The following is a 25,677-nucleotide window of genomic DNA, read 5'->3' as shown; positions in this document are numbered from 1 at the left end:
GTAGTAATAAGTCACTTAATTAATTAAATTTTAAAAACTACAAATTAAGAAGTTTTTTTTAAATATAAAAATTATAAATACATGTTTACAAAAATAAGAAATAAGAAAACCTAATAAGCACAAAATAAAAAACAAAAATGTGTAGTAATAAGTCACTTAATTAATTAAATTTAAAAACTAAAAATCAAGAAGTTTTTTTTTTTTTAAATATAAAAATTATAAATACATGTTTACAAAAATAAGAAATAAGAAAACCCAATAAACACAAAATAAAAAACAAAAATGTGTAGTAATAAGTCACTTAATTAATTAAATTAAAAAAATTAAAAAGTTTTTTTTTTTTTTAAATATATAAATTATAAATACATGTTTACAAAGTTGTACCACCCCTGAGTTGCTATGGCAACTGAGGATGGCGTTCGGCTCTCCTCGCTTTGATACTGCGCATGCGCGGACATGTCAACACCCACTTTCTCCAGACCGGAAGTGTGACCAACTTTTTCCACTCATCATCATCCAGCCCTCCTCCCTTTTGACTGCTTTTCACAACACCGCCTCCAACCAACGTGATTAATGTCAGTGTAACACCAGCGCGTGTAAAAAGCGAGAATATCGTGTGTTTTTGACCCGTTTTGTGTGAAAACCGCGCTGACTTCCGGTCCTCTCCTCGGTGTACTGTCCCTTTAACTGAAGGGGGAACCTTTCACAGGCTGGTTCTCCGCTCACTCACTCAGGACCCATTCATAAATAACACATCGTGTTGGAAAAAGGAAGCTCCAGCTATCTGGTATTTTTCATTCAGCGGAGGAGTGAGGAGGAGGAGGTTAACCAGACATGTTCACCTCCAGCTCCATCGGGGACCGTTAATCGGGGGCACGGCTGGAGGAGCAGCAGTGACTTCATGGCTGACCCCGCTGAGCCGTCAGGAGGCAGCTCGCTTCAGCTCGGTTTCTCAGAGTAATGCTCGTTTCCTCGGCTTCCTTCCTCCTTTACCCAAGTATATAACTAGTCCGCCACTTCCATATCTCTCTTATTAATCTGTTTTTATAATAATAAGAGGAGCAGAGGAGCTGGCAGACAGACATACCGATGGAGCAGTGAGTGAAGTGATGGCAGCTAAAGAGGACCTGTATGCCAAAGTGACGCCGCGGAGGCAGCGCCAGAGCCGGCCGAGCACCGTCAAGCAACATGGGTCCACTCTGGACGTGCTGCTGTCCATGGGCTTCCCCAAGACCAGGGCGTGAGTACACAGCTGCACACTGTCCCACTGTCTCACACACTAGTATAACGAGGTTAAGTCAGGCTTCCCATGCAGCAGCATCACTCTGCAGACAAAGTTTCATGCAATCAGCTGATCTGAAGCATCTCTGCAGCTGAGAGGAGACTCTACATGTCTGCTCTGCTGTGCATGTTCTTAACACATCTCATGTCCCTTTTAAACTGTAGTTTTTTGCTCTGGTATCCATAGCCATATTGCATGTTCAAAAGCAGGGTTATGCAATTTGTTTTAATGTCACTTAGTCTCTTTTTTAGTGTCAAATAACACATTAAAATAAACTTTTCTCTGCAGCTGAGAGGAGACTCTGCATGTCTGCTCTGCTATGCATGTTCTTAACACATGTCATGTCTGCAGGACAGATAATAATGCACTACACTCATTTTTAACAGTCTCTTCTGCACTATATTCACTTTTTTAGGTCATAGGAAATAATCCATAGTGCAGGGAAGTCACAGGATATATGAGTTCATGTTCAGGAGAGATCAGGTCCAATATAATTCACATTTAAGTGTTTCATTTTATTTTTAAATGTGTCTGTGGTGACCTTATTGCCCATAACTAGTAGTGTTGTTTCTTGTTGTGTATCATATAAGGAAACTGTCTAATATTTGCATTTACATTTGCGTGTGCACTGGACGCTGTAAAAGAAAAGATATAGCTTGATGATACTGTAATAAAAAAGCAGAAACACGCACAGTATGTATCTATACATGGCACATTTTTTAGTGTCAAATAACACATTAAAATAAACTGTTATTACACGGTTGTTGTTTTTTGCTACAGGACACTAAATGCAACACATACTGGTGGAGGAAGTATTTAGATCCTTGTAACAATACAACAATACACTTAAGTACAAGTATTTTACTTGAGTAAAAGTATCTATTACCTACCTCTGCAGCTGAGAGGAGACTCTACATGTCTGCTCTGCTATGCATGTTGTTAACACATGTCATATAGACACCATGACCCCCTTTTTAAACTGTAGTTTTTTGCTCTGGTGTCCACAGCCATAGTGCATGTTCCACAGCAGGGTTATGCAATATGGTTTAATGTCATTTACTTAGATTTTTGTGCCATTGTCTTGGGAAACTGTTATTAGATGGTCTTGCTACAGGATATTAAATGCAACACATACTGGTGGAGGAAGTATTTAGATCCTTGTAACAGTACAGCAATGGAAATACACTTAAGTACAAGTATTTTACTTAAGTAAAAGTATGTATTACCGGCATAAAAGTACCCATGTGTACATATTATGCAGGAATGGCTGTTATTATTTTATTTATATGAACATGTAAGCTGCATTTTAATGTCGTAGATGGTGAAGTTGGAGCTATTTTTTAACTATTTTATGCATGTAAATCAACTTCTCTTGTCACATATTGTATTGTACACAGCACACAGTGATATTTAGTCTCAGCATTTAACCCATCCTAGTATTAGGAGCAGTTGGCAGCTACTATAGGCAGTTTTGGGGTCTGGTGCCTTGCTCAAGGGCACCTCGGCAGTGCCCAGGAGGTGAACTGGCACCTCTCCAGCTCTCCAGGGACTTTTAATACCGTACCAGATTATACCTTTTAAGATAATTCACATCTGTAGTCCCTCTGCAGGTCAAAACAAAGAAACATACTACAGTCATACAAGAAGGAACATACAAAACGCACAATCGGACTTGAATGCGACCATCCAGTTGCCAAGCCAAGTCCCCATACATTAAATGCACTGTATAACAATGCATCATATTTTATAGGGTTATTATACTTATTATCTGCAAAGTTACCTGTAACTGCAAATAAATGTAGTCCATAACTAGAAGTAAAACTTGAAAATACTCAAATAAAGCACATAATTAGTGCTTAATACATTTGCTCAAGTAGTGTTAATGTACTGTGTTGCGACAGAAACACAGCTGCATCACTTGTACAGGTACGGTATTTGTGTGTCTGTGGGTGTGTGGACGTGTCCATATGTTGTTTGGACACATTTCCCACTACAATAGACAAATACGCTCAGTGTTTTCTGAGTCACCGGCGTTTCACTTGCCAACTCTCCTCAGTTTTCAATGAAAACCCGATCCTGTGGGCATTCCTGCGTGCTCCTCGACGCGTCTTCTTCTCCTCATTCATCCTTCAGAGAAGAGTTGCCAGGAAACAAGCAGTGCTGGCTTGTGAATGTAGCGTATGGATTATGTAATTATATATATATTAAAAAAAAATGACAATGTGTTTTCTGCTTGCTACTAGTGTTTGGAGGCACACACATAACATCTCAGTTTAACCCTTAACGAGTAGATTGTAGGGCTGTGTGTCGGCAAGAATCTGGCGATATGATACGTATCATGATACGGGGGGGGGAACGATTCAATATGTTACGATACAGAAGCAAAGCAATATATTGCGATTTTTAAAAAAATTTAATTTTAAGAAAACTGTCATAGTGTAAAGAACATCCCGCCATATACATAAAATATTTTATGCAATCAGAACAGTGAGATCTGCATTTGCCTTCATCACAGTCCCTGTAACATCCAACATCATAGCTCTACTTTGAGACCACAAATCAACCGAAGCATTTCTCTTTTAATACCAGAAACCAGAGAAATGTAAGATATGAAGGTGCTGCATTGTCAGCGAATGGAAGAGTAGCTTTATGGACATGCAGAATTTAACATTTATGTTGTAAAGCATGCTTTATAAAAACCCATCTTACCCTATTTTCCTCCTGGTGAAGAATCCTGTTGCCTAAATCCTTTTACACTTAAACAAAGCCTTTGATATGGATCTCACTGTATGAATTCAACCTAATCTCACATAATCTATAATCATAATGTCTTTTCCCCATTGTTCGTGTTGTCACTGACTCCCACATTAAATATCAAACCCAGCGATTTGAGCGGCCTCGCCTCACACAAAAGCCTTTCTCTGCGTGCAGCGTCCCACATAACAAAAGAAATCTGAAATAGTTCACTTTGAGTCTCCGTCAGCAGCGACGGTAATCTCAGAGCGCCGTGATTAACTCCCAGATCTATTACTTGTTTCAGTATCTGGATTGTTAGGATGTAAAACTGTCTCCTCCATGTAAGCTGGCAGTTATCTGAGTTTGGCCAAGTAGGCCAAAAGTGTTGAACAGTCTTTCTTCTTTTTTAACTAGACAGATACACTATCTCCAAAATTAAGCCTTTTTATCTTCTGCAAAACTCTCTGAGGTCATCCAGGTCTTCTTTGTTCCATCAGACTGCAGCTCTGTCTCCTCCTGCCTAATGAACCACTGCAGACAATATGAGACACTGTCTGTGGTTGGTTATATTTGCAGACTCACATCTATTACTGACAGACTAATACACTTTGATAGAAGCTATAAAATGATAATGAAGCAGAATAACTCTGCAGCATTACCTTCGAGCCTGTCTGGTCTGATGTCGGTGGAGACACAGTAACAATGAGATGAGAAAATACAGATAGTTACGTAATACAGCACCTCGGGGTGTTTAAGTTTGGTGGGTTGGTTTTAAACACAGTAGTTATTGCAGCAGTAATGCATAGAATGAAGTGACAGAGAAGGGATGGATATTATTTATACTAATAAGATACAATTTTGATGATTTTGAAGTCACTCCCTCTGTGTGTTGTGATCAGAGCTTCTCTGTGCTTTGTTGACATGTGGCCGGGCCGGATGCACATACTTTTAGTGCATGTTCGTGCATTTGAGTGTATACCTCACTGGCTAGCTCACGGACGCCGCTATGCACTAACTATGGCGGTTACAGCTGATAACGTCGTCCCTACCAACTCCGCCGTCGTGGAAGCACCCACCCTCCTCACCATTGCACATCATTTTGTTCAATAAAAAGTTATTGAAGAGGGATAAAAATATAGTTCTGTGAGCTAATGAGCTTGCTAACAGTCAGTTAGTGGCAAGCTGGTGAACGTAGTAGAGCATTTAGCAGCTTAAAGAGCCTCAGGAGTTGGTGGAGACCAAAACAGAGCTAAAAGGAGAGTGAATATTGGACCCTCACCAGGTTGAAATAAATGCCAATGTTGCTGCGTACCTGATCGATGTGCAAACAGGCAACACGTTTGCCATAACAAGGTATAATAAGTTAATAAATATGTGTCAGTGTTGTGTTTACAGCTGCCCTTACCGCCCCCAAGTTTTTACATTTTGTCTAAACACAAGCAGCCGTGCAAGAACTTTGCAAAATAAAATAATCAGAAATAAATCTAATCAATGAATCATTAGAGAAGAGGACAACTTTGGCCAGATAATCAAGTCAGTTTCTGATACTCAGTCCTACAGACGTATTTTGGTCTGTACCAAAAAAAAGTGTTCAACACCCAGCAGCGCTCTGATTCTAATTCAATATCCGGAACATCTCCGGCGGTGCAGATTGTCACGTTCTACTCTTTGGTTCAGCAAACCAACCCAGACACATTTTGCAGTAAAACTTCAAAATAAAGGTGTGATTTGCACGTTTTGCCATCAGGCCCTTCCCTGTATACAGTAGGCTTTGGTGGGAGAGGAAGAAGGAATAAAATCACTTATCAGTCATAGCTTCAGGGAACAAGGGCTTCATTGTGTTTGAGGAGGTTTTTTTAAGCCAGTAGGGAGCATGAATCATACACACACACACACACACACACACACGCAGACACACACACACACACACACACACACACACACACACACACACACACACACACACACACACACACACACACACACACACACACACACACAGACACACACACACACACACATGCACAAAAAGCCCCTCTATTTTAATTGGGAGGATTTTCTGCTGAGTCATTCAGGAATTGACTATTGTAATCAGATATTAGCTGGATGGACGGTGGTCTCTCTCCCCGTTCTGATTGTGTGTGATGGTCGGAAGCAGGTTTTGGAAACGGATCCGAGTTTCATGGTGTTTGTTTTGCCTTCGGTAGCTGCAGAATGCTGCGATTGGACAAAAGTTAAATCATTTCTTGGTTGGACTACAAGTTGCTTTGGAAGTTTTCACTTTCTTTCCTCCTCCATTACCGGGTCTAACCAGAGCCATAGCCAAGAGTTTAGACACTGAGGTCAGCTCTTTTTTTTATTTTCTTTCAAAAACATTTCCCTGGAAAAAAACAATTGCTTAAAAACTCAACTTAATAATTAACTCTTGCAGAACTTTGTTTCTATTTTCTCACTAATTAGGACCAAATTACATCGTTTCCCCACCCCAAGAAACGTATTTGGGAACCTATTTGGAAATAACAGACCTGTAAAATAAAGCTTTGCAGTCAAATTTCTCAACATACTGTAAATACAAAACAAACACTGAATCCTTTGTTTGTTTATTTATTGATTTTTGTTAGCCTGAATGTAATCCAGTTAAAATATAGTTCATTTTTAAGCAGGAATTAAGCACCATGTGCAATTTTCTTTATTGTAAAATGTAAACTCGTCCCAAGGTTGCCAACAAATTCACCCAGAAAAAATAGTGAAAACTTGACCTCAGTGTCTTCAATGGCTTAACCTTTATTCATAATTATAATAATAACTCTGTTAAAATCCAGTGAGAGATCTCCTGTTGTGAGATAAACACAGGCACTGTTATGATGTTATATATATTTGCTTGTAGTCCTCTAATCCTTGGGAACCTGCTTCTATTTAAAGATTACTAATCTTTTCTTTCCTTCAATGTGTAAACGATGTGTTCTCTGACGTTTCTGAAATGTGTCCAGGGGATTTCCTCGTATCATTGGGACTATGGTTAAATATTAATTCTTTGTTGTAGTTTACTTTCCTTAACATCTTCCACTATTTCCTTGTATTGTGCTCGTGCATGAATCCTCCCTGGCCTTCAAAACCAGTATTGGTTTGTCTATCTACGGTATAGAGAACATACTGTGTGAAGTGTCTGGGTGTTGCTGCACATATAGAAAAAGGAACCACCTCTAGAGGAGAAACACATCGGGGTGTGTGTGCAGTTTTAAATGTCGTGCTTGTGGCCAAAATAAGCGGGCATAGTGGAGGCACACACCTGACAACTTGTCGCTGTGCTGGTTGGCTGATCACAGGAACCTGATTTACAGTTATCGTATTTTTAACAAAGTGGAGAGCTGAATTCAACCACTTGATTTTAGACAAATGATGTGCTAAGTGGTTACGAGAAGCAAGCAACCATATAACACCAGAGCAAACAGACGGCATGTCTGCAGCTCAGCCGTGCACGCATGAAGCACAAACCGGCCTCAAAGCAGCTTTTGTAAAAAAAAATCCATTCGACTGAAATAGAAACACATTTTAATGAATATGTTGCAGGATACAGATTTTCGTATGATCATCTACTTCAGCTTTGTTTCGCTTTGTTACACAGAGGAATAATGTGGCGATTGTGAGCAGGGGAAACAGGAAGTTGATGACCAAAATGTAACAGAACATGGACTGCAGTGACGGAGGCCTTTTTTTTTTTTTTTACTCTATCTGGCACTCACAAGATGTAGACGGAGACATTGAACCAGAAGAGGAGAAGTTTCCCGTAAGGCTACACAGCAATGTCATGTGATATTTTGGACCAATCACAGGTGTTCTTCACAGTGACACTGCTGGTGTGTGGAAACTTCAGCTACTTTGGTCAGAAAGCCTGCGTTTGCAACAACAATATGGTCTCTTCCTACGTAACACTTGAAACAAAATAGCTCTGAAGTCAGATAAACGCTGTCCATGATTGGCTGATTGAAGAGAAGAAACACAGGCACCACTAATACTACTTTTTCTATAGTTGTAAAGGGGTGAATGTTCCTTCAGTGTCACTATGGTCTAGGCAACAGTTACAGGTGGAAGCATGATGGCATGTCAGTGATGTTTGACTTATTAGTGCAGGTGAAGAGACCGGGGGTTTCTTCCATTGCATGTGGCAAGTCCATCACAGTAATTATAGATTAAACTGTTGGTTGTTTTTCAATGAACTGAGTGATCGTTTAGTTATTAGAGTGTCAGAAAATAGTGGAAATGCCCATCAGAGCCCTGCTGATTAGATAATTGATTAATTGAATAATTGTTTCTGCACTAGACTGATCCCATGATGTGGGGCATGTGGGAATGACTTAGCCTGATAACATTTGACACTTAAAAACAACCATGTTTTTACAATTTTTTACATTTTCATTTCAGTTAACGAGGGTCGGTTATCGGTTAAGAACATTTTTCAAAATGAGCATCCCTCATACAGCATGATGTTGAGCCGACTATATTATGGTCCCATTTAGATAGACCATGAAGCAGGGGATGTTTTAGGGCGGGGCTACTTTGTGATTGACAGGTCGCTACCACCGCGCTGTCCGAGTCTTACAACTTTAACCCTTTCAGTGTGTTTTCAGTTCATGAATTTTAACTGTGGCTTTTTGTTGTCTAAAAATGTCTTATTGTCATCTTGTGTCACTTCTGGTTGCAAAATAACGAGATGGCAACAGCAAAAATGCCAAACTCGAGGTTTTAAAACGGCAGCCCACAAACCAATTTGTGACATCCACTTCTTATATACTTGTCTATGTTCTGCTTGCAATTGTCATTATATTATTCCTCACTGGGAGATTTTTCAGAAAATAAAAATGCCATGTCATAAATAAATTTACTGTTACGATATTCGCTCCGAATCTAATTGTTTAAATAAATATTGAATAGATTGTATTTAATCCAATTGGTCATGCAGAAGGGCTATCTCAATTTAAGATTATGCACCCTCATCTTGGTTGATAGTGAACTCAGTTATAAAACAAAAAACTAAAGAGCAGCTCTGTTTTCTATTCTGTATTGAGGTATCTTCACAGTGCTTATTCCTTACAGATGAAATTGTCTTTAGTCTCTCTTGACACGTTTCATTGTGTTTCTCAAGCAAAGACTTCAAAACCACTGTGGTTACTGAGCTGTAACACCTCCAGATGAGATAACATTATGTACGGTAAATGTGTTTTTTTTCACCTTGCCTGTCTGCGAAGCCTTTTGTGTGTTAAAGAGGAAGTCTGTGTGCATGTCACCCGTTATCCTACCAGAACCCCTGCCTTAACCAGAACAACTACACACTCCACTCTTATCTATAACGTGCAAAAAACAAGCATCACGAGAAGAGTTTCTGCGAGGGCCCTGCATTATAATTACTACACATAACTTATGCATACATGTGACACTTTGGTTGCTGCACGTGCAGCTTGCAAGAACAAACTCTGAGCTTGTGCTCAAGACAGCCAAGAGGAAGTCGCCCATTTCCGGAAGTGGCTTGTGACCTTTACTGAGTTGCTCTTGTTGAGATGGTGGTTTGAGGGCGGCTGAAGCGGGAGAATCACATCTCACTTGTAGATATGGAAAAATAAGTTTGTTCTATACTGACTGAGTTCTTGATGTTTGTCTCATTAAAAGAAGGCCTGAAGAGTGCCGCTGTGTGATTCATCACTATTTTGGCGCCGTGCCTTCATACATTCTTAGTGAAACATTTGCTTTGTGCACTTTGACTTGTTTCACTGACGTCACTCCGGCAGCGCTAAAAATAACACAAAACAGCACACTTCTTTTTTTTGGGTTGACAGAAGCATTGATAATCATTTGTTCAATCTGATAAGCTTGACGGACACCTCGCAGAAGTATATTCTAATGAGCAGCCTTTAGTCACACAAAGGGCCCACGCGGTTCACTTAACGGTGTCGATCTCTGACTTGCTCCGTCTGCCCCCGTGGACTTTCTCGGCTCTCTTCTCCAGAAATAATGAAGTGAGAAGAGGAGAAGCCGTTCCAGACACTGGCTGCGGCGCGGCTGGCTTTGTTGAAGACGTGGTGCTGAAACGTTGCCCTGTCAGCTTGACAGAAAAGCTTTATGAGAGTACAGCGCCAAGAGCTGGCCTTGTTAGTGACCCTAAACAAAATGCTGTAGTACCAAAACACTGAAACAATAGCCAGCAGTCAATCCCACCCTTAATGGAGTAGTTTGACATTCTGTGAAATGAGCTTTCTTGCCGAGAGTTAGTTGAGAAGATTGATACCACTCTCATGTCTGTATGGTAAATATGAAATATGAAGATGGGGAGACGACTAGCCTGGCTATGAGCCTGCTAACACCTCTAAATGTGTCTCATTAACAGCACCGCTGTCAGCCAGTTAGCTTTTTACATTTCAGTTTGTGTAAATGAACGAGATTCAGTGTGTTGATTAGTCAGCTTTAGAGGGGGATTTCTGAGCTTTAGCGTGAGCGTGGCTAGCTGTTTTCCACTGCTTCCAGTCTCAATACTAAACTAAGATAAACTAAGCTAATCCAGCTCTAGCTGATAAATACACAGACACGGTATTGATCTTCTCGTCTAACTCTTGGGAAGAAAGCAAATACATGTATCTCCCAAATGTCAAACTATTCCTTTAACTACTTACGCTAACTTCATCATGTGTCACTTACTAACGGCTCTAAGAAAGAACAGCTGTAAAGATGAATTGATTAGTTGTTAACTATTAAATTAATCGCCAACTATTTTGATAAGAGATTAAGCAGTTTGAGTAATTTCGATAGATAGATACTGTAGATAGATAGACTTTATTGTCCACCTCAGTGGAAATTTGTCAAAATAAACCAAAGTTACATAACACACCATTAAAACAAACAAATACATTTGTATGTACATGAAAAAAGTAAAAATTCTCTGAATCCACCTTCTTAAATGTGAATATTTTCTGGTTTCTTTGCTCCTCTATGACAGTAAACTGAATATCTTTGAGTTGTGGACAAAACAAGACATTTGAGGACGTCCTCTTGGGCTTTGGGAAACACTGATCAACACCATCGATCTCACATTTTATAGACCAATCAACTAATTGATTAATCAAGAAAACAATCAACAGATTAATCGACGATGAAAGTACTCGTTAGTTGGTTGTGTTATTGCTTTGCTGACATGAAAGCATCAGCCTTGTGTGTATAATATAACAACTTCTTGCACATCTTTTCCTCCTGTCTTTGTGTCCTCATCACACCCTGAAAAGATCTGTTGCAATAAGCTAGATTCAAACTTTTTTTTTTGCCTGGGCAGTCAGCTAGTGAAAAGGTTGAAGAGCAGGGCGGTAACGTCTGGTGTTTGGCTCGGCGTGGGCTCACCAGGCTCGAGCGTACATACTGTAGTCGGCCAGACTGGACGCAGGGAAGCACATTTCCTCTGCTGACGGGGCTCTCCTCAGGGTGCAGTCTGGTGTTGGGCAGCAGCAGAGCTCTCAGCGCTGCTGGAGCGATAAGTGGCCGGTGACGAGCGTTCGCCGTCGACTTGTAAACAGGAAACGTTGAATCGCCCATAGAGCTGAGTCAGGGAGGGGCCCTCGGGAGTATGAAGCTGTGTGTGTGTGTGTTGAGACGGGGTGACATGTTAACGTCAGCTCTAGATGCTTGTTACTTTTGGCTTTAATTTATGATTTCCTTTTCCCTTCTTGGCCAATATGCAGCCATGAAAGGCATGATATTTATGTCTTATCTTCAAACCCAATGTTTACAGGAATCCAAAGTGCTCACACTCATGAGATGCGATGAGAAGTGTGCAGATAGCCTGATATAAAGAGATAACTTTCTCCAGCAGCCTGGAAGATATCCAAGTTTAGCAAAAAAAAAAAGGTCAGCTGTAATAAACAATCCAAAGAATGTTTACTTGTATGAAAAAGCAGAAACGCCGCTGTGTAAACATCGCAACAGGCAGCCAGAACATTTTATCTGGAGTGGAGTTAAATGTGGAAACAGAAACTGAAAACACTCGCCATATGTGGGTGAAAAAAACTGAAAGGCTGTTTCCAATATGGCCTGCAGCCGTGGTACACGTGCAAATGAAGTAAAAGCCTTCATCTAGTAATGGTCACTGTTATTAATGCAAACAGTACTGTGCACTCTCTAATCCTTCATCTAGCTGTGAACAGGAAATGCAGTTTATAAATAACTCGCTAAGAGCAAAGGAGAGGCCTCGGGGTGAGCTGCAGTTACTGAGGACAGTTTGGCCGTAATGACTATTTCAAATATGGTGGAACAGATAAGAAAAGACATTTGAAACATGAATATTCAGTTCAACAAAAACAAACTCTAATAAAGACTTATTTAAAAAGTGTCAAACAGCAGATGCTGCAGACGGGGCTACGGTGCAGGAGCCACAACATGGACCAGCTGGCCTGTAAGAGAGAGAGAGAGGGAGAGAGAGAGACGGCGCCTGTGAAACTTCTGCTAGCGCTGCTCCCCGAGGGTGTCGCAGATGTCGGTGTCCCGCTTCTTTTTTTCTTTGCCTGGAGAAATGGAAACAAAACAGAATTGGCACCATATAATCCAAACATGTTATTCTTAACATTCGGTGTGAAAAAGACAACACTTTGCAAGCAGTGGTTGGCAAGTACACACCCAAGGTCGCCCATGCAGTCTGGAATTAAAAGTGTGACTTTTCTGTATCTAAAACTATATCTGAAAGATGCACATAGTTTATTTAACTCCCAGACTCCAAGAGAAGTTCCAGACAATCGTGTTCAAAAAAGAAAGGACAAGAAGGAGGTTGAGAAAGCAATCAATCTGAGAAAAAACTAGAATGGCACTCGGAGAGCGCAGACCTCCGCCAACGCGTGACTTTAAAAACAGATCACAGCTCACAGCTCACAGCTGGCGGTACCAAGGGGTGGTCGGCTTATTATGAACACGGTGTGTTTCCGTGTAACGTATCGGCGGATGCCTCTCTCATTGAGCAGCCTTGTTGTGTCTGTATAACGTTACACTACGTCTCTCATCCCGTCAGCTACAGCTTTTTTCTTTCTCACCGCGGATGGCCAGCAGCTCCCCCCGCACCTCGATGTCTCGCCACACATCCACACACGTATCTCTCTGCTTGAAGAAGGAAGAAGGCGGGGTCATGCGTCATTAACACGTAATCGGTTACACTGCGCATGTGTTGTACCCTGTCTTAATGCTCAGGCTGATCGGAATTCCTGAAAAAATTCCTGAATCCGGATCATGATCCTGATCGCCACCAAAATCTAATGCATTGTTCATTGTGCCACACCCCACCCCTCCAAAAAATTTCATTCAAATCCATTACGGACTTTTGGAGTAATCCTGCTAACAGACAGACAAACCAACAAACCAACGCCGGTGAAAACATAACCTCCTTCCTTGGCCTTCGGCCTTGGCGGAGGTAATAACTGTAATATTGGAGTGTTGATTAGAACCAATAGCTTGTCAGCATTGTAATAGTTGGCTTGTTGATAAATCAGTAGAGCTGAAATCATTAGTGGAGTAATCCATCAACAGAAAAGTTATTAATTTTTTTCATAGCAAAAATTCTCTGATTCCAGCTTCTAAAATGTGAATATTTGGCGATGTTCTTGGTCTTCTATTACAGTGAATTGAAAATATTTGGGTTTGGATTGTTGGTCGGACAAAACAAGTAATTTAAATGCGTCATCTTGGGCTTTGGGAAATGAGTGTGATGGTTATTTTTATACAGAATACTCGACAGATGAATCGACAATGACGGTAATGTTTAGTTGCAGCGTTGCCTTCAGGGTCAGATGGAAAGAGTGGGTCAGCAGCAGTTCTGTCACCAAACCTGGAAGTGAAAGTGTCGCGTTGTGAAAGTAGAAAAAATAGGGTGGGAATATGCTGAGGTTTCAGATTGTGCAGACTGAAACATCATTTTTTTTTAGTAGTATTAAATGTGGCATGAACAGTTAATTGGGCTGCACGGTGGTGCAGTGGTTAGCACTGGCGCCTCACAGCTAGAGGGTTGCAGGTTCGAATCCGGCTTGGGACCCTTCTGTGTGGAGTTTGCATGTTCTCCCCGTGTTAGCGTGGGTTTTCTCCGGGTACTCCGGTTTCCTCCCACAGTCCAAAGACATGCAGGTTAGGTTAATTGTGGACTCTAAATTGCCCGTAGGTATGAATGTGAGCGTGAATGGTTGTCTGTCTATATGTGTCAGCCCTGCGATGGACTGGCGACCTGTCCAGGGTGTACCCTGCCTTCGCCCAATGTCGGCTGGGATCGGCTCCAGCCCCCCCCGCGACCCCTAACGGGATAAGCGGTTGCAGATGGATGGATGGATGAACAGTTAATTTCTTATCATCTGTGATAATAACCACTATATGCTGCGTATATGCATGGGTTTAGTTGTTGATTCAGTTATTTGTGAATGTGTAAGTTGGGAAGGGGCCCACTGAGGCTGCTCTACACAAAGGGGTCTAGATTTTCAGACATTGTTCAAGCAAGATGGTGCATGTGGTACTTTGTGAAAGAACAATACGGCACGTCTCACCTTTTTTAAAGTGTGTCTGGTGGTGAGCTGCGACTTCCTTCTGGTTCGCCACTTGGCACTCCAGGCCAGATGTCTTCCTGCTGTCTCGACGTGCCGTGTACGTTAACAAGAAGGACATGTTGTTTTTTTATTTACTACATACTAAAGTTCAAACAGACATCCCAGAACGTGGTTTTAGTTCAGTACTATACACCGGAAAACATGACTGATATTTAAAATCTAATGATAGAAATCTGATAAATATTGAATCTAACAATATTGAATTTAAATTAAAAAAAAATTAAGAAAAGTGTTTTGTAAAAGTGTGGGAAAGTTGATTACTTAAAGTACATTTCTAAGGAATCACAATTTGGAATACCAAAATGTTTAACAGCCAATTTTCTGTATTCAATATCAGCTTTGCAAAGTGTTTTTTACATCTCATAGTGAGAGCTGCACGGACATTATCACATCTGCAAGAAAGATGAGTTTAAAAACGTCCACCAAAGTTTCACTATCAAAGCACGATGGTGCGAAGATGCATGGAAAAAAAGCACAATCCCCAGTTAAATGTGGGCGTACAACGAGTCGGCTGCAGCGGCTGGCGGTTATTTAGCCGGGCGGGGCTGCAGGTTCACACCAGCAGTGTTATCAAGCTCTATGCACTCAGCTTTTCTCTTTTCTCACCAAGCAGAAGGATCCTCTAGTCTAGAAAACAACACAAAAAAAGTTTATTCAAACATTTAAATTCAACTTTAACGCTGAATGTACAATAATACCCATTTTTCATAAACATAATAAAATATTATTTCATGTAATTTTCATGAATCTTAATGTTTTCTGTAGTCTATGTGCACCGTGCGGCTGTATTTTATCAGTACTAAAATATAATAAAAATAAATATTGGATCAGACTGGCAGATATTAAAGGATTAGGAGCAACTATCGTCATTTCATTTTATATTTTGACAAATTTTAAGAGACAATACAATGTATTTTTCATATGAATTTAGCCAGGCCACTGTTTATATCTTATTTATTCTATAACCCATTTACTGTCCTGAGGCTTAATATACATTTTGAATGAATACCAGACTTTGCTGTTATTAACCCTCCCGTGTCCTAAAAATGGCGAGCATCCCCACGCTGTGTCTCCTGCTTGATAATGTATTATTATTTATACCTGGAACAGGGTTTTCTAGTAATTCCAGCAGCCTAAAAGCAGATTAAATTCACGTAAAGCTCTCTGTGAGCGTACGACCTTTCTATTATTTCATGTCTCAGGAGTTCACTCATAAAAATACCGCCGAGATAAGAAGCAAGCAATCCAATGTTCTAGCCCGGATTGGATTTTGGTGACGTCTCAGTCACATCTGCTTGTAATCCCATCATGCCTTGTGAGAGAAAATCCCCTTCTTTTCCTCCTCCGCACAGTGCCAGGTGGAACATCTGAATAAGACAACTGTCTTAAGCCTCCTACATGCAGTAGTGGTCCCTACTGACGGAATAAAAATGGATCAGTTGGGTAAAATGTTGTAATATTCGTCTAACATTTGTAGGCCTGATAAGGTGAATGAACTGGAGACTTTAGTCCGAGCTTTGTCTGTGCTTCTTTGTCTTTAATTTGACTTCACCCTGCATATATTTCTGTGTGTTCATGTTGTGGTAGCTCTGTGTGAGCCATCTGTTACATCGCTGTAGCCTCAGCGTTCCCATGCTGCTCGCTGTGCTCTGTCAGGGCACACTGCCCCAGGGTTCAGGGACTTTGCCGTTATCTAGGACCCTCTCAGTGGGACAAATTTAAAAATAGCTCATCGAATTGAAGCGCTAGAGTGGCACAATGAACACAGTCAACGTTGGATCACACAGGGAGACGCTGCAACACGTCTATATCGTGCTGTGAACTCAATCAAACTGAGGCTCTACGATGGCACAGAAAATAACACGTCCTGCTTGTTCGTTTCACTTTGATATCAGTTGTAGATTGTTGTTTGCTCTTCATTATATGGGTCGTTCAGAGCAGTGACAGTTAGCGCTGTCTTTAGGGACAGTTACCCTTTAGAGAGAGCATGGCATCATGAAGGTTTTGTTTCACATAAAGCACAAAGAACAACTTAAAGTGTTTTTGTAGTTGAGTTTTAAAGGTCAAATGCTGTAGCAAAAATGTGCATTTCCTGGTGCTTAATAATGAAATGAACCATTTACAACATCACACAAGCATCACTTACTTTAGTTATTTGTCAGGGAGCCAATTTTTTTGGATCACAAAAAAGAAATCAACAAAGATAACTATCACTTTGGCAAGAGGCCACTGTGTTATATATATATATAGAGCCAACACGCACCGAGGTGTTGCTGGTGTCAATCAGCTATATCTACTTTGCATAGAGAAGCTTTAAAATGAACGAACAGACACCTGACTTACACGCACATATACTTTAAATTACCACCAATTCTTACATCCTCATATATAAACAAATTTAGGAATATTAAAGCTGCAGTCGGTAATTTTGAGCAAATATGATAAAAAAAGTTATTTTTATAAAACGGTCACTATATCCTGACAGTAGTACATGAGACAGGTAATCTGAACAAAAGCATGTTCCTCTGTCTCCTCCGGTGCTCCTAACGGCATCTGCAAGATTTCCCTGCATCCAAAGGAAAACAGCCAATCAGAGCCGAGGAGTCCCTCTGGGCAGCTGTCAATCACTGTAAGGGAGCGCTGATCAAATGTGAAGATTATGTTACTGTAATGGCTATTTCTGCCTCAAATGTTTTTCAGAAACATATTTTAGTATGAGAGAGTTTGTGACCCGGCTGGTTTTGGCCAGTGAGCAACCTCCGGGTCTGAAAAGTGAAGCCACTGCTGAAGTGCCTTAAACTTGCATTCTTTCTAACAGCCAGCCTCTGGTTGCAAAAAGAAGTCAGATTGTATAGAAGTCTATGAGAAAATGAGCCTACTTCTCACTTGATTTATTACCTCAGTAAACATTGTAAACATGAGCTTATGGTCTCAATCACTAGTTTCAAGTCTTCTTCAATACAGCATGATGTTCATTTAGTAAATTATGGTCCCATTTAGAGTCAAATAGACCATAAAGCAGGGGATGCTTTAGGGCGGGGCTATCTTGTGATTGACAGGTCGCTACCACGGCGTTGTCCGGTCTGGGAGTTGTCCGTGTTTCGTCTTACAACTTTAACCCTTTCACAGTGTGTTTTCAGTTCCTGAAAGTTAATTATAACATTTTTGGTCGCCTAAAAATGTCTTATTCAGCGTTCGGCTGTATTTAGCTCCACACCCTCGTGTTACTTCTGGTTGCAAATGACCAAGATAGCGACGGACAAAATGCTGAACTCGAGGCTTCAAAATGACAGTCCACAAACTAATGGGTGACGTCGCAGTGACTACGTCCACTTCTTGTATATACAGTCTATGGTTTTGGCTGTAAAACCTTCTCATTCTACAGCTAAATAGTACACTACAAGATGATTCTTGAAACATTTGAGGAGAGAAATAGGCATTACAGTAACAGAATATTGATTCATATTTGATCAGCGCTGCCTAGTTTGACCATTTGATCAGAGTTTGCGAGTTCTGTGAGCGGTGATTGACAGCTGCTTTAGAGACTGCTCGGCTCTGATTGTTTTCTTTTCTTCGGGCAGGGTGAAATCTTGCAATGCCATTTGGAGCACTGGGAGGAGGCAGAGGAACATGATTTTGATTGACCAACTGCAGCTTTAAGTGGAAAGTTTGTGCTAATGTGTGCCGAATCTTTGCAGACAAGGCTGTATTAAATAAAGTCACGTCCAGATCCTCTGTGTTAGCCCCCTTGAAGCCGAAGAAAGCTGCAGGAATCAGTGAATCCCTTCAGAGGTTTCATAAAAAGACACTAATTAGATTTTGTGCACTCAAGAGTAATCATGCAATCAGCTCTCAGAAAAGAAGTTTTATGAAATGACACAGATAAATCATGTGGTAGTTTTTCTCTTTTAATGTTCATCACACTAAAACACAAGGCATTAGTTCTATATTTCTCCCTGTCGTATTTAGTGGGTGTTCATATTGTGACATTTGGCTGCTGCAGAAATTAATTGTTACCAAGACTGTGATCTGATTTCCTCTATAACACACTCGCTATTTAATCATCGACAGAATCACTTGTAACAGCATCGTGTTCACATTCAGTTTGCGTCTGCCGAGTGGGCTGAACACACTTCATTGATGATAGAACCAGATATTTTGTGATATTTCCATAGCAAAGAATATGTTTCAAATCAGCATGAATGCTTTTTCATTTCAACCTTCTGCTACGAATAATGAACTCCTGCTCTGAATTATTCTTTTACTGCTCTCTCGGGATGTTTGTTCTTTGTTCGTTGTCACGTGGGAGCGCAGCAATCTCCTCCTAATAAACACGGTCCGGAAGAGAAACTATTGATTTTTGTGACTGTGCTTTGATCTCCGTTTCTCTCTCTCTCTCTTTGCAGCTTGAAAGCTCTGGTTTCGACAGGAGGGAAAAACGTCCAGGCGGCTTGTGACTGGTGAGAGACACACACACAATTTCACTCACATGCTCTCCCACAGTCACTGATGCACAACAGCAACTCTTGTAATGATAAATATAACGTGTACTGACCTAACCCCTCGACATATTGACGTGTCACTGTGCTGTTACAGCAGTGCTGCCCTCTGCTGGACATCAGCCGTCCTCTCTCCTACTTCCCTCCCACTTCTCACTTCATCACTTTGGCTCTTCTTGTCTGTCGCTGCAGGCTCTTCTCCCACGTGGACGACCCGTTCTTGGATGACCCTCTGCCCAGAGAGTATGTGTTGTATATGCGACCCAGTGGGCCGCTGCTCCAGCAGCTCTCGCACTTCTGGCAGCAATCCCGCCTCTCCTGTGGCAAGAATAAGGCGCACAACATCTTCCCCCACATCACCCTCTGCCAGTTCTTCATGGTCAGGCATCTGTGTTTATCAATGTTCCCGTTCTGGCTGTTTACAGCTGTTATTACGCATTTGATGACTTCCTGTTTTTCCTGTCTCCGCTCTCAGTGTGCCGACGGGAAGGTGGAGGCTCTGACTGACGCTCTCCAGGCGACCGTGGCCAAGTGGAAGGGTCGCATACCCATGCCCCTCCCTCTGGAGCTCTACACCTCTTCCACCTTTATTGGCCTCTTTGTGGAGGAGCAGATGGCCGAGGTGCTGAAGAGTTTCGCTTCTGATTTTGCAACTGAAGCAACAGCTAAAGCAGGTTTGAGACCCCCTAATGTTCCCATACCTTTTCAAGAATGATGCTGTTTGACAGTACGTGGACGCGTACTGTCAAACAGCATCAGTCTGTCAGTGGAGAACCGCCATAGAATGGAAAACAGTACGTCATTGTCGTGAGTACATATATACATCTGTTGTGCACATTTCTCTCTTTGTCCTTGGTCCAGATGTTCACGTCGAGCCTCATAGGAAACAACTTCACGTCACTTTGGCGTACCACTTCCAAGCCAGTCACCTTCCAATTTTGGAGAAGTTGGCCAAAGCGGTGGATGTGTCTTCAGGCTGCGACTGGCTGGCCGTGCTCTTCTCACGGGATATTCGGTTCGCTAATCACGAGGTTTGATTCGCTTCCTTTGAAAATTAGTACTTTCTCTTAGCATATATGTTTCCCACTTGTGTGTTCAGTTTGTTTTTCTGACATTAAAGGACATTAAGTGAAAGAAATGTTGCTATAATCATTTCTAAACAAATAGATGCAAGACCCTCTGTCTAATGGCCGTTAACCATCTGCCCCCCTGTAGACACTGCAAGTCATGTACCCGTATGCGCCTCAGAATGACGACGAGCTGGAGCTGGTGCCGGGAGACTTTATCTTCATGTCTCCGGTGGAGCAGAGCAGCGCCAGCGAAGGCTGGGTGTACGGCAGCTCGCTGGGCACGGGGCTGTCGGGCCTGCTCCCTGAGAATTACGTCAACCGGGCTGACGAGTCTGACACCTGGGTCGTCCACGGGTAAGGAAAATAGATTCAACACCACAGAAGTGGCAGATTATCACTGGTTGTCTCTTCGTAGCCACCAAGTCCCTTTTTACAACCACTTCACAAAGACATCAGTGGGTGTTATCTCAAACTGACAATCCACAAATCCCTAAGCACAAGTGCACACAAATAAAGTGACGCTTCTAAGCTGAGTGGGAAGAGTAAACTAAGGGAAAGAAAAGAAATTGAATGAACGATGAGTTGTTTCTTTCTCTTCTCTCTACTGTAGATAAACAGTGTCGTATTTAAAGTGCTATATAAATAATGTTGAATTCTCTGGTTCCTCAGGTCTCACTCTTTGCTCACCTGTGCCTCTCCGTCTAACTCTGGCAGCGTTGTGACCGGGCTATTATTTGACGGACAGCTGAATGAAAGTCTGCTTGACAGTCTCATGGATGCTCCCGGCCTCACTGGCCTCTGTCCTCCCATGCAGGTACAGCACTCTTGTATTTTGTGTCTAAGAAGTGGACGTAGTCACCGTGACGTCGCCTGTTGGTTTGTGAACTGCCGTTTTGAAGCCTCAAGGCATTTTGGCCGTTGCCATTTTGTTTTTTTGCAACCAGAATTGAAGTGAGAGGGTGGCGCTAAGTACAACCGAACGCTGAATAAGACATTTTTAGACGAACAAAATGTTATAATTAACTTTCATGTACTGAAAACACACTGTGAAAGGGTTAAAGTACTAAGACGAAAACATGGACAACAGCATGATAGCAACCTGTCAATCACAAGGTAGCCACACCTTAAAGCATCCCCTGCTTTATGGTCTATTTGACTCTAAATGGGACCATAATTTATTAAATGAACATCATGCTGTATTGAAGAAGACTTGAAACTAGCGATTGAGACCATAAACTCATGTTTACAATGTTTACTGAGGTAATAAATCAAGAGAGAAGTAGGCTCATTTTCTCATAGACTTCTATACAATCAGACTTCTTTTTGCAACCAGAGGAGTCGCCCCCTGCTGGCTGATAGGAAGAATGCAGGTTTAAGACACATTGGCTTCGCTTTTCAGACCCGGAGGTTACTCACTGGTTAATGTCAATAATTACTGTGTATGCAACTAGCAGGCGCTTAATATTTAATGCTCATCAACTCTCTAATGCTTCACAACTTAAAATGAATCTTTATCTCAGGTGTTGAGGCCGAGCAGTCATTCCTCCCTGTCCAAGATGAGACTGTTTGTGTGTCGCCATGGGGAGAGGATGGATGTGGTGTTTGGGAAACACTGGATCACTCAGTGCTTTGACACCAAAGGTTAGCATGCAGGGGAGATTAATTAATAATTTTTTATACTGCATGCTTCATTAGACACTTTTTTCATCTCCGTTCTTCTGTAAGATTCTCCTTTGTGTTTGCTTAGGCCGATACATTCGCTCTAATCTCAACATGCCACCCAGCCTGCCAGCTAGAAGTGGAGGTCACCGGGACTACGACAAGGACTGTCCAATTACTGTGTTTGGCTCCACCCAGGCACGACTCGTAGGTCGGTACATTTTATAAAAAGTTTAGGCTTTAAGGATTGTTGAATACAGTAGAGATTAGGTTTATATAACATTAAAATGCCTTACAATAGAATCACAGTGTGTTTTGGTCCATTTCAGGTGAAGCCCTGTTGGAAAGCCACACAAAGATAGACTTTGTCTACTGCTCTCCGTCTCTTCGCTGCGTCCAGACTGCTCACAACATTCTGCTGGGTAGGACCTCATCAACACTAATATAACCACAGACACAGACAAGTTACCCAGCGTATAGTCAGGCTCCTCAGCTGGCCTGCTATGCAATATGCACACATTTCAAAAAAGTTGCTGCTGCATGATAACGTTGGATTTTTATTAGTGTTAGTTTTAGATCTGAAACTTCAGTTTGGCTCAGATCACAATAGGATTTGTCTGGTTACATCACTTTCTCGAGTCTCTCTGGTACCTAGAGGCATCATTAGGAAACAGAACGGAGAGGAAAAGGAAGAGATTTAACACGAGGTCTAACTTCTTTTCCCCATCACTTACTTTCTTTGAACACAGCAAAACACCTAATTAATGTTTTCTTTTTAGATTTTCTTTTCTTTGTCAAAAACTTCCAAGTCATCTCATGTCAGGGCACATGGGACCAACACAATTATTCTTATTGCATCGAGTCTCACATTTCATGTGAAGATGTATTTATAGATTTTTCTGTTGACAAAACAACATGACAGAGGAGATGTAGAGCTACATCTTCCTTCCTGTCTGACAGTTTCTCTCTGCGTTTCACTCTGCATCAGGTCTTCAGCAGGAGGGAAAGACAAAAATCCGCGTGGAGCCTGGATTGTTTGAGTGGACCAAGTGGGTGGCGGGCACATGTTTACCCGTCTGGATCCCCCCAGCTGATCTGGCTGCTGCTAACCTGAGTGTGGACACAACATACAGGTACACAGCGACACCTACGCTACAGCATCTATACACTTTTATCTACAATTTACTAAAATCTTTTCTGATTTGTCCCCAGACCTCATATTCCCATAAGCAAGTTGGCGGTGACGGAGACCTACGACACCTACATCAGCAGGAGCTTCCAAGTAACCCGAGAGATTCTGGCAGAGAACAACAACCTGGGTAAAGTGGAGTTATAAACATGTATCCAGGGTTTCAAATCATCTCCACTTCCTTCTACTGTGCAAAAGTGAAGCCAAAATATCGTGGATAGCGGAGCTGCCATTTTGAGATTATGACGAGCCAGAGTCTCGGTTTGGCTCATGTCCCACCTGCTAACATTGAGGGGTGGGATTTATGACCTATACTGCAGCCAGCCACCAGGATGGTGATCGAGATGTTTTGGCTTCACTTTTGCGGAGCTGTTGTGTCTTCCATCTTTGCATACAGTTTCAAATTAATACCAACTTTACTGAGCACCAAATGTTGGCAACATTCACTGGCTACAATGCCAACTTTATTTTTAAGATGATTACATTTTAATGTTGATGTTTTCCTGTTCTAAATTTAATCTCTGGTGGCCACTGTACACTGAGCATGAGCTAATGGAACCAAAGCTAAACAATGGGATCTGCCTGAAACATGCTGCTGATTTGCTGGCCCTGCACAAAGAAAATGTACCTGAACCTTGAAAGTGAATAGGGTGACACAATAAGCACTTTGTTTTGAGCTTGCTGGCCCTCTGAATCAAAATGTTTAACTTGGATGATGTCCCAATCTCTATATTAAAGGACACTTCAAGCATATCGACGACTGAGTGTCCTTAAACGGTATAGAAAGCTAACAGTGTCTATGGAATGTGGTTCTCTACTTCTTTCACACAGGAAATACGGTCCTGATCGTGGCCCATGCTTCCTCCCTGGAGGCTTGCACTCGCCAGATACAAGGCCTCAGCCCCCAAAACTCCAAGGACTTTGTCCAAGTTGTCCGAAAGGTCAGTTTGCTGCTTGAGCTATAACGCCTCTTTCATTTCTATCCTCTCCCTTTTTCTTTGATAATATGCACATCTGTCTTCTCTTTGTGCAGATTCCTTACTTGGGATTTTGTGCATGTGAAGAAATGGGAGAGACCGGGGTGTGGCAGCTGGTCGACCCACCCATCTTGCCTCTGACACATGGACCCAATCACAGTTTCAACTGGAGGGAAATGCTAATGCAAGACTGAAACATTTGCTTCTTGGCTCTTTTATCTTTTGGCAGCCCTGAACTGCTGAAAAAATATTTATTTTTAACCCACTCTTGCCCAACTACCAAAAAAAAAAACAAAAGTACACGTCTGGCTTCCGTCATAGACATGCAAAAAAAAGATTGCATTCACTGAAGCAAAATGTATTCAGACGCACTGCTCAGGAATGAGAAAATACAGTTTGTGTTTGAGATCACAGCAAAAAGGAGCTACAGATTGGGCGGCAGTTTGTCGCGTTTGCCTCAACGTTTCCACTTCTTCGCCCAAAATGTGGAGGTGCTACGAGAAATGGGGACATTTCTTGATGATTGCTGATGAATCAGGTTTCATGCCACGAGAAGGTGTCACTAAGCTCTGTCTGTGGCGGTGAAGACTTTGTGTTCTGCTGCCTTCTCACACACTGTGACGAGAATTAGATGAGAAAGACTTGTACCACAGAAATATTTTTCCATGTGTCAGAAATTATTATTATTATTTAACTTGTAGCGACGACCCTCCTGTGAAGAAAAAGCACAAAAGAAATGTTGACAATCAGACAGAGGAGAACTGATCTTCATTGTTTCTGGTGCTGAGGTGGGTGGTTTATTATGATACCTGTTTTATTCCTGAAATGTCATATCATTATCTTCTAAGTTAACATTTATGTGCACACATGAATCGTTTTTCCTTAATGCAGTCTTTATTACCACCACGGGAGCAACCGAGTCAATATGACTTAAGAAAATTAATATAATGAAATACAGACTGCTAAAACTTTTGCTTGTTTATCATGACCCTGACTCTGTAAGCCTGATAACCACACTGCTTTTCAGACACTTGGGAGCATTGTATTATTTTTTATGTCAGATGATTTAAGTGCTTTCTTGCCTATACCAATTATTTGTAGTATGACTCAGAAAATCTATTGATACTGAATGAATAAAGCAAGGTTGTGGAGTTATGAAGGCCTATACACATCAGCTGGTGCCATGTGTTCTGTGAAAACATCACTTCTTCATGTTGGTAACCAGTGGGAATTAAGGTAGGTCTTAATTTTTGGCAGAGGTGGGAGTAAGTCACACATGTCGAGTCACAAGCAAGTCTCAAGTCTTAACCTGCAAGTCTCAAGCAAGTCCTAAGTCACTTTGGTGAGAATCAAGCAAGTCAAGTCAAGTCACTGCTCAGGTCAAGCAAGTCACAAGTCAAGTCATATGAAATTCTGATGATCTACCCCAGTTTCCACATTTAACATCAGTTAAAAGACAGTGGTCATGAATCATAGGCACACTTTACAGGGCTCATGGCGAGTCAAATTAAAATGCTAACCATGGCAAATTAAAAAAAAGTTGAAGTTGGATGTTGTGGTGGTCGTGTTCCTGATTTTTGAGCCTCAGACCTTGCGTAGCGCTGTTCTCTTCTTACTACCGTCATCGACAACATAATCATTGAATCAAAATTTTGTTA

General features: G+C 41.5%; 1 protein-coding gene across 1 annotated transcript; it reads left to right on the top strand.

The window, feature by feature from the left end:
• Positions 1-521: 521 nt before the first annotated feature.
• Positions 522-25,193, top strand: ubash3ba (ubiquitin associated and SH3 domain containing Ba). Its single transcript, XM_037749531.1, has 15 exons — positions 522-957; positions 1,058-1,240; positions 19,032-19,085; positions 19,317-19,503; positions 19,600-19,798; positions 19,986-20,155; positions 20,340-20,548; positions 20,864-21,008; positions 21,715-21,835; positions 21,942-22,064; positions 22,183-22,275; positions 22,842-22,986; positions 23,066-23,172; positions 23,874-23,983; positions 24,076-25,193. The coding sequence occupies exons 1-15, from the start codon at positions 902-904 to the stop codon at positions 24,211-24,213; spliced, it is 2,040 nt and encodes a 679-aa protein (XP_037605459.1). The 5' UTR covers positions 522-901; the 3' UTR covers positions 24,214-25,193.
• Positions 25,194-25,677: the final 484 nt, after the last annotated feature.

The sequence above is a fragment of the Sebastes umbrosus genome, chromosome 17 (genome assembly GCF_015220745.1).
Source record: "Sebastes umbrosus isolate fSebUmb1 chromosome 17, fSebUmb1.pri, whole genome shotgun sequence".
In the NCBI taxonomy this organism is placed as follows: Eukaryota; Metazoa; Chordata; class Actinopteri; order Perciformes; family Sebastidae; genus Sebastes; species Sebastes umbrosus.
This window is presented reverse-complemented; position numbering and strand designations above follow the sequence as displayed.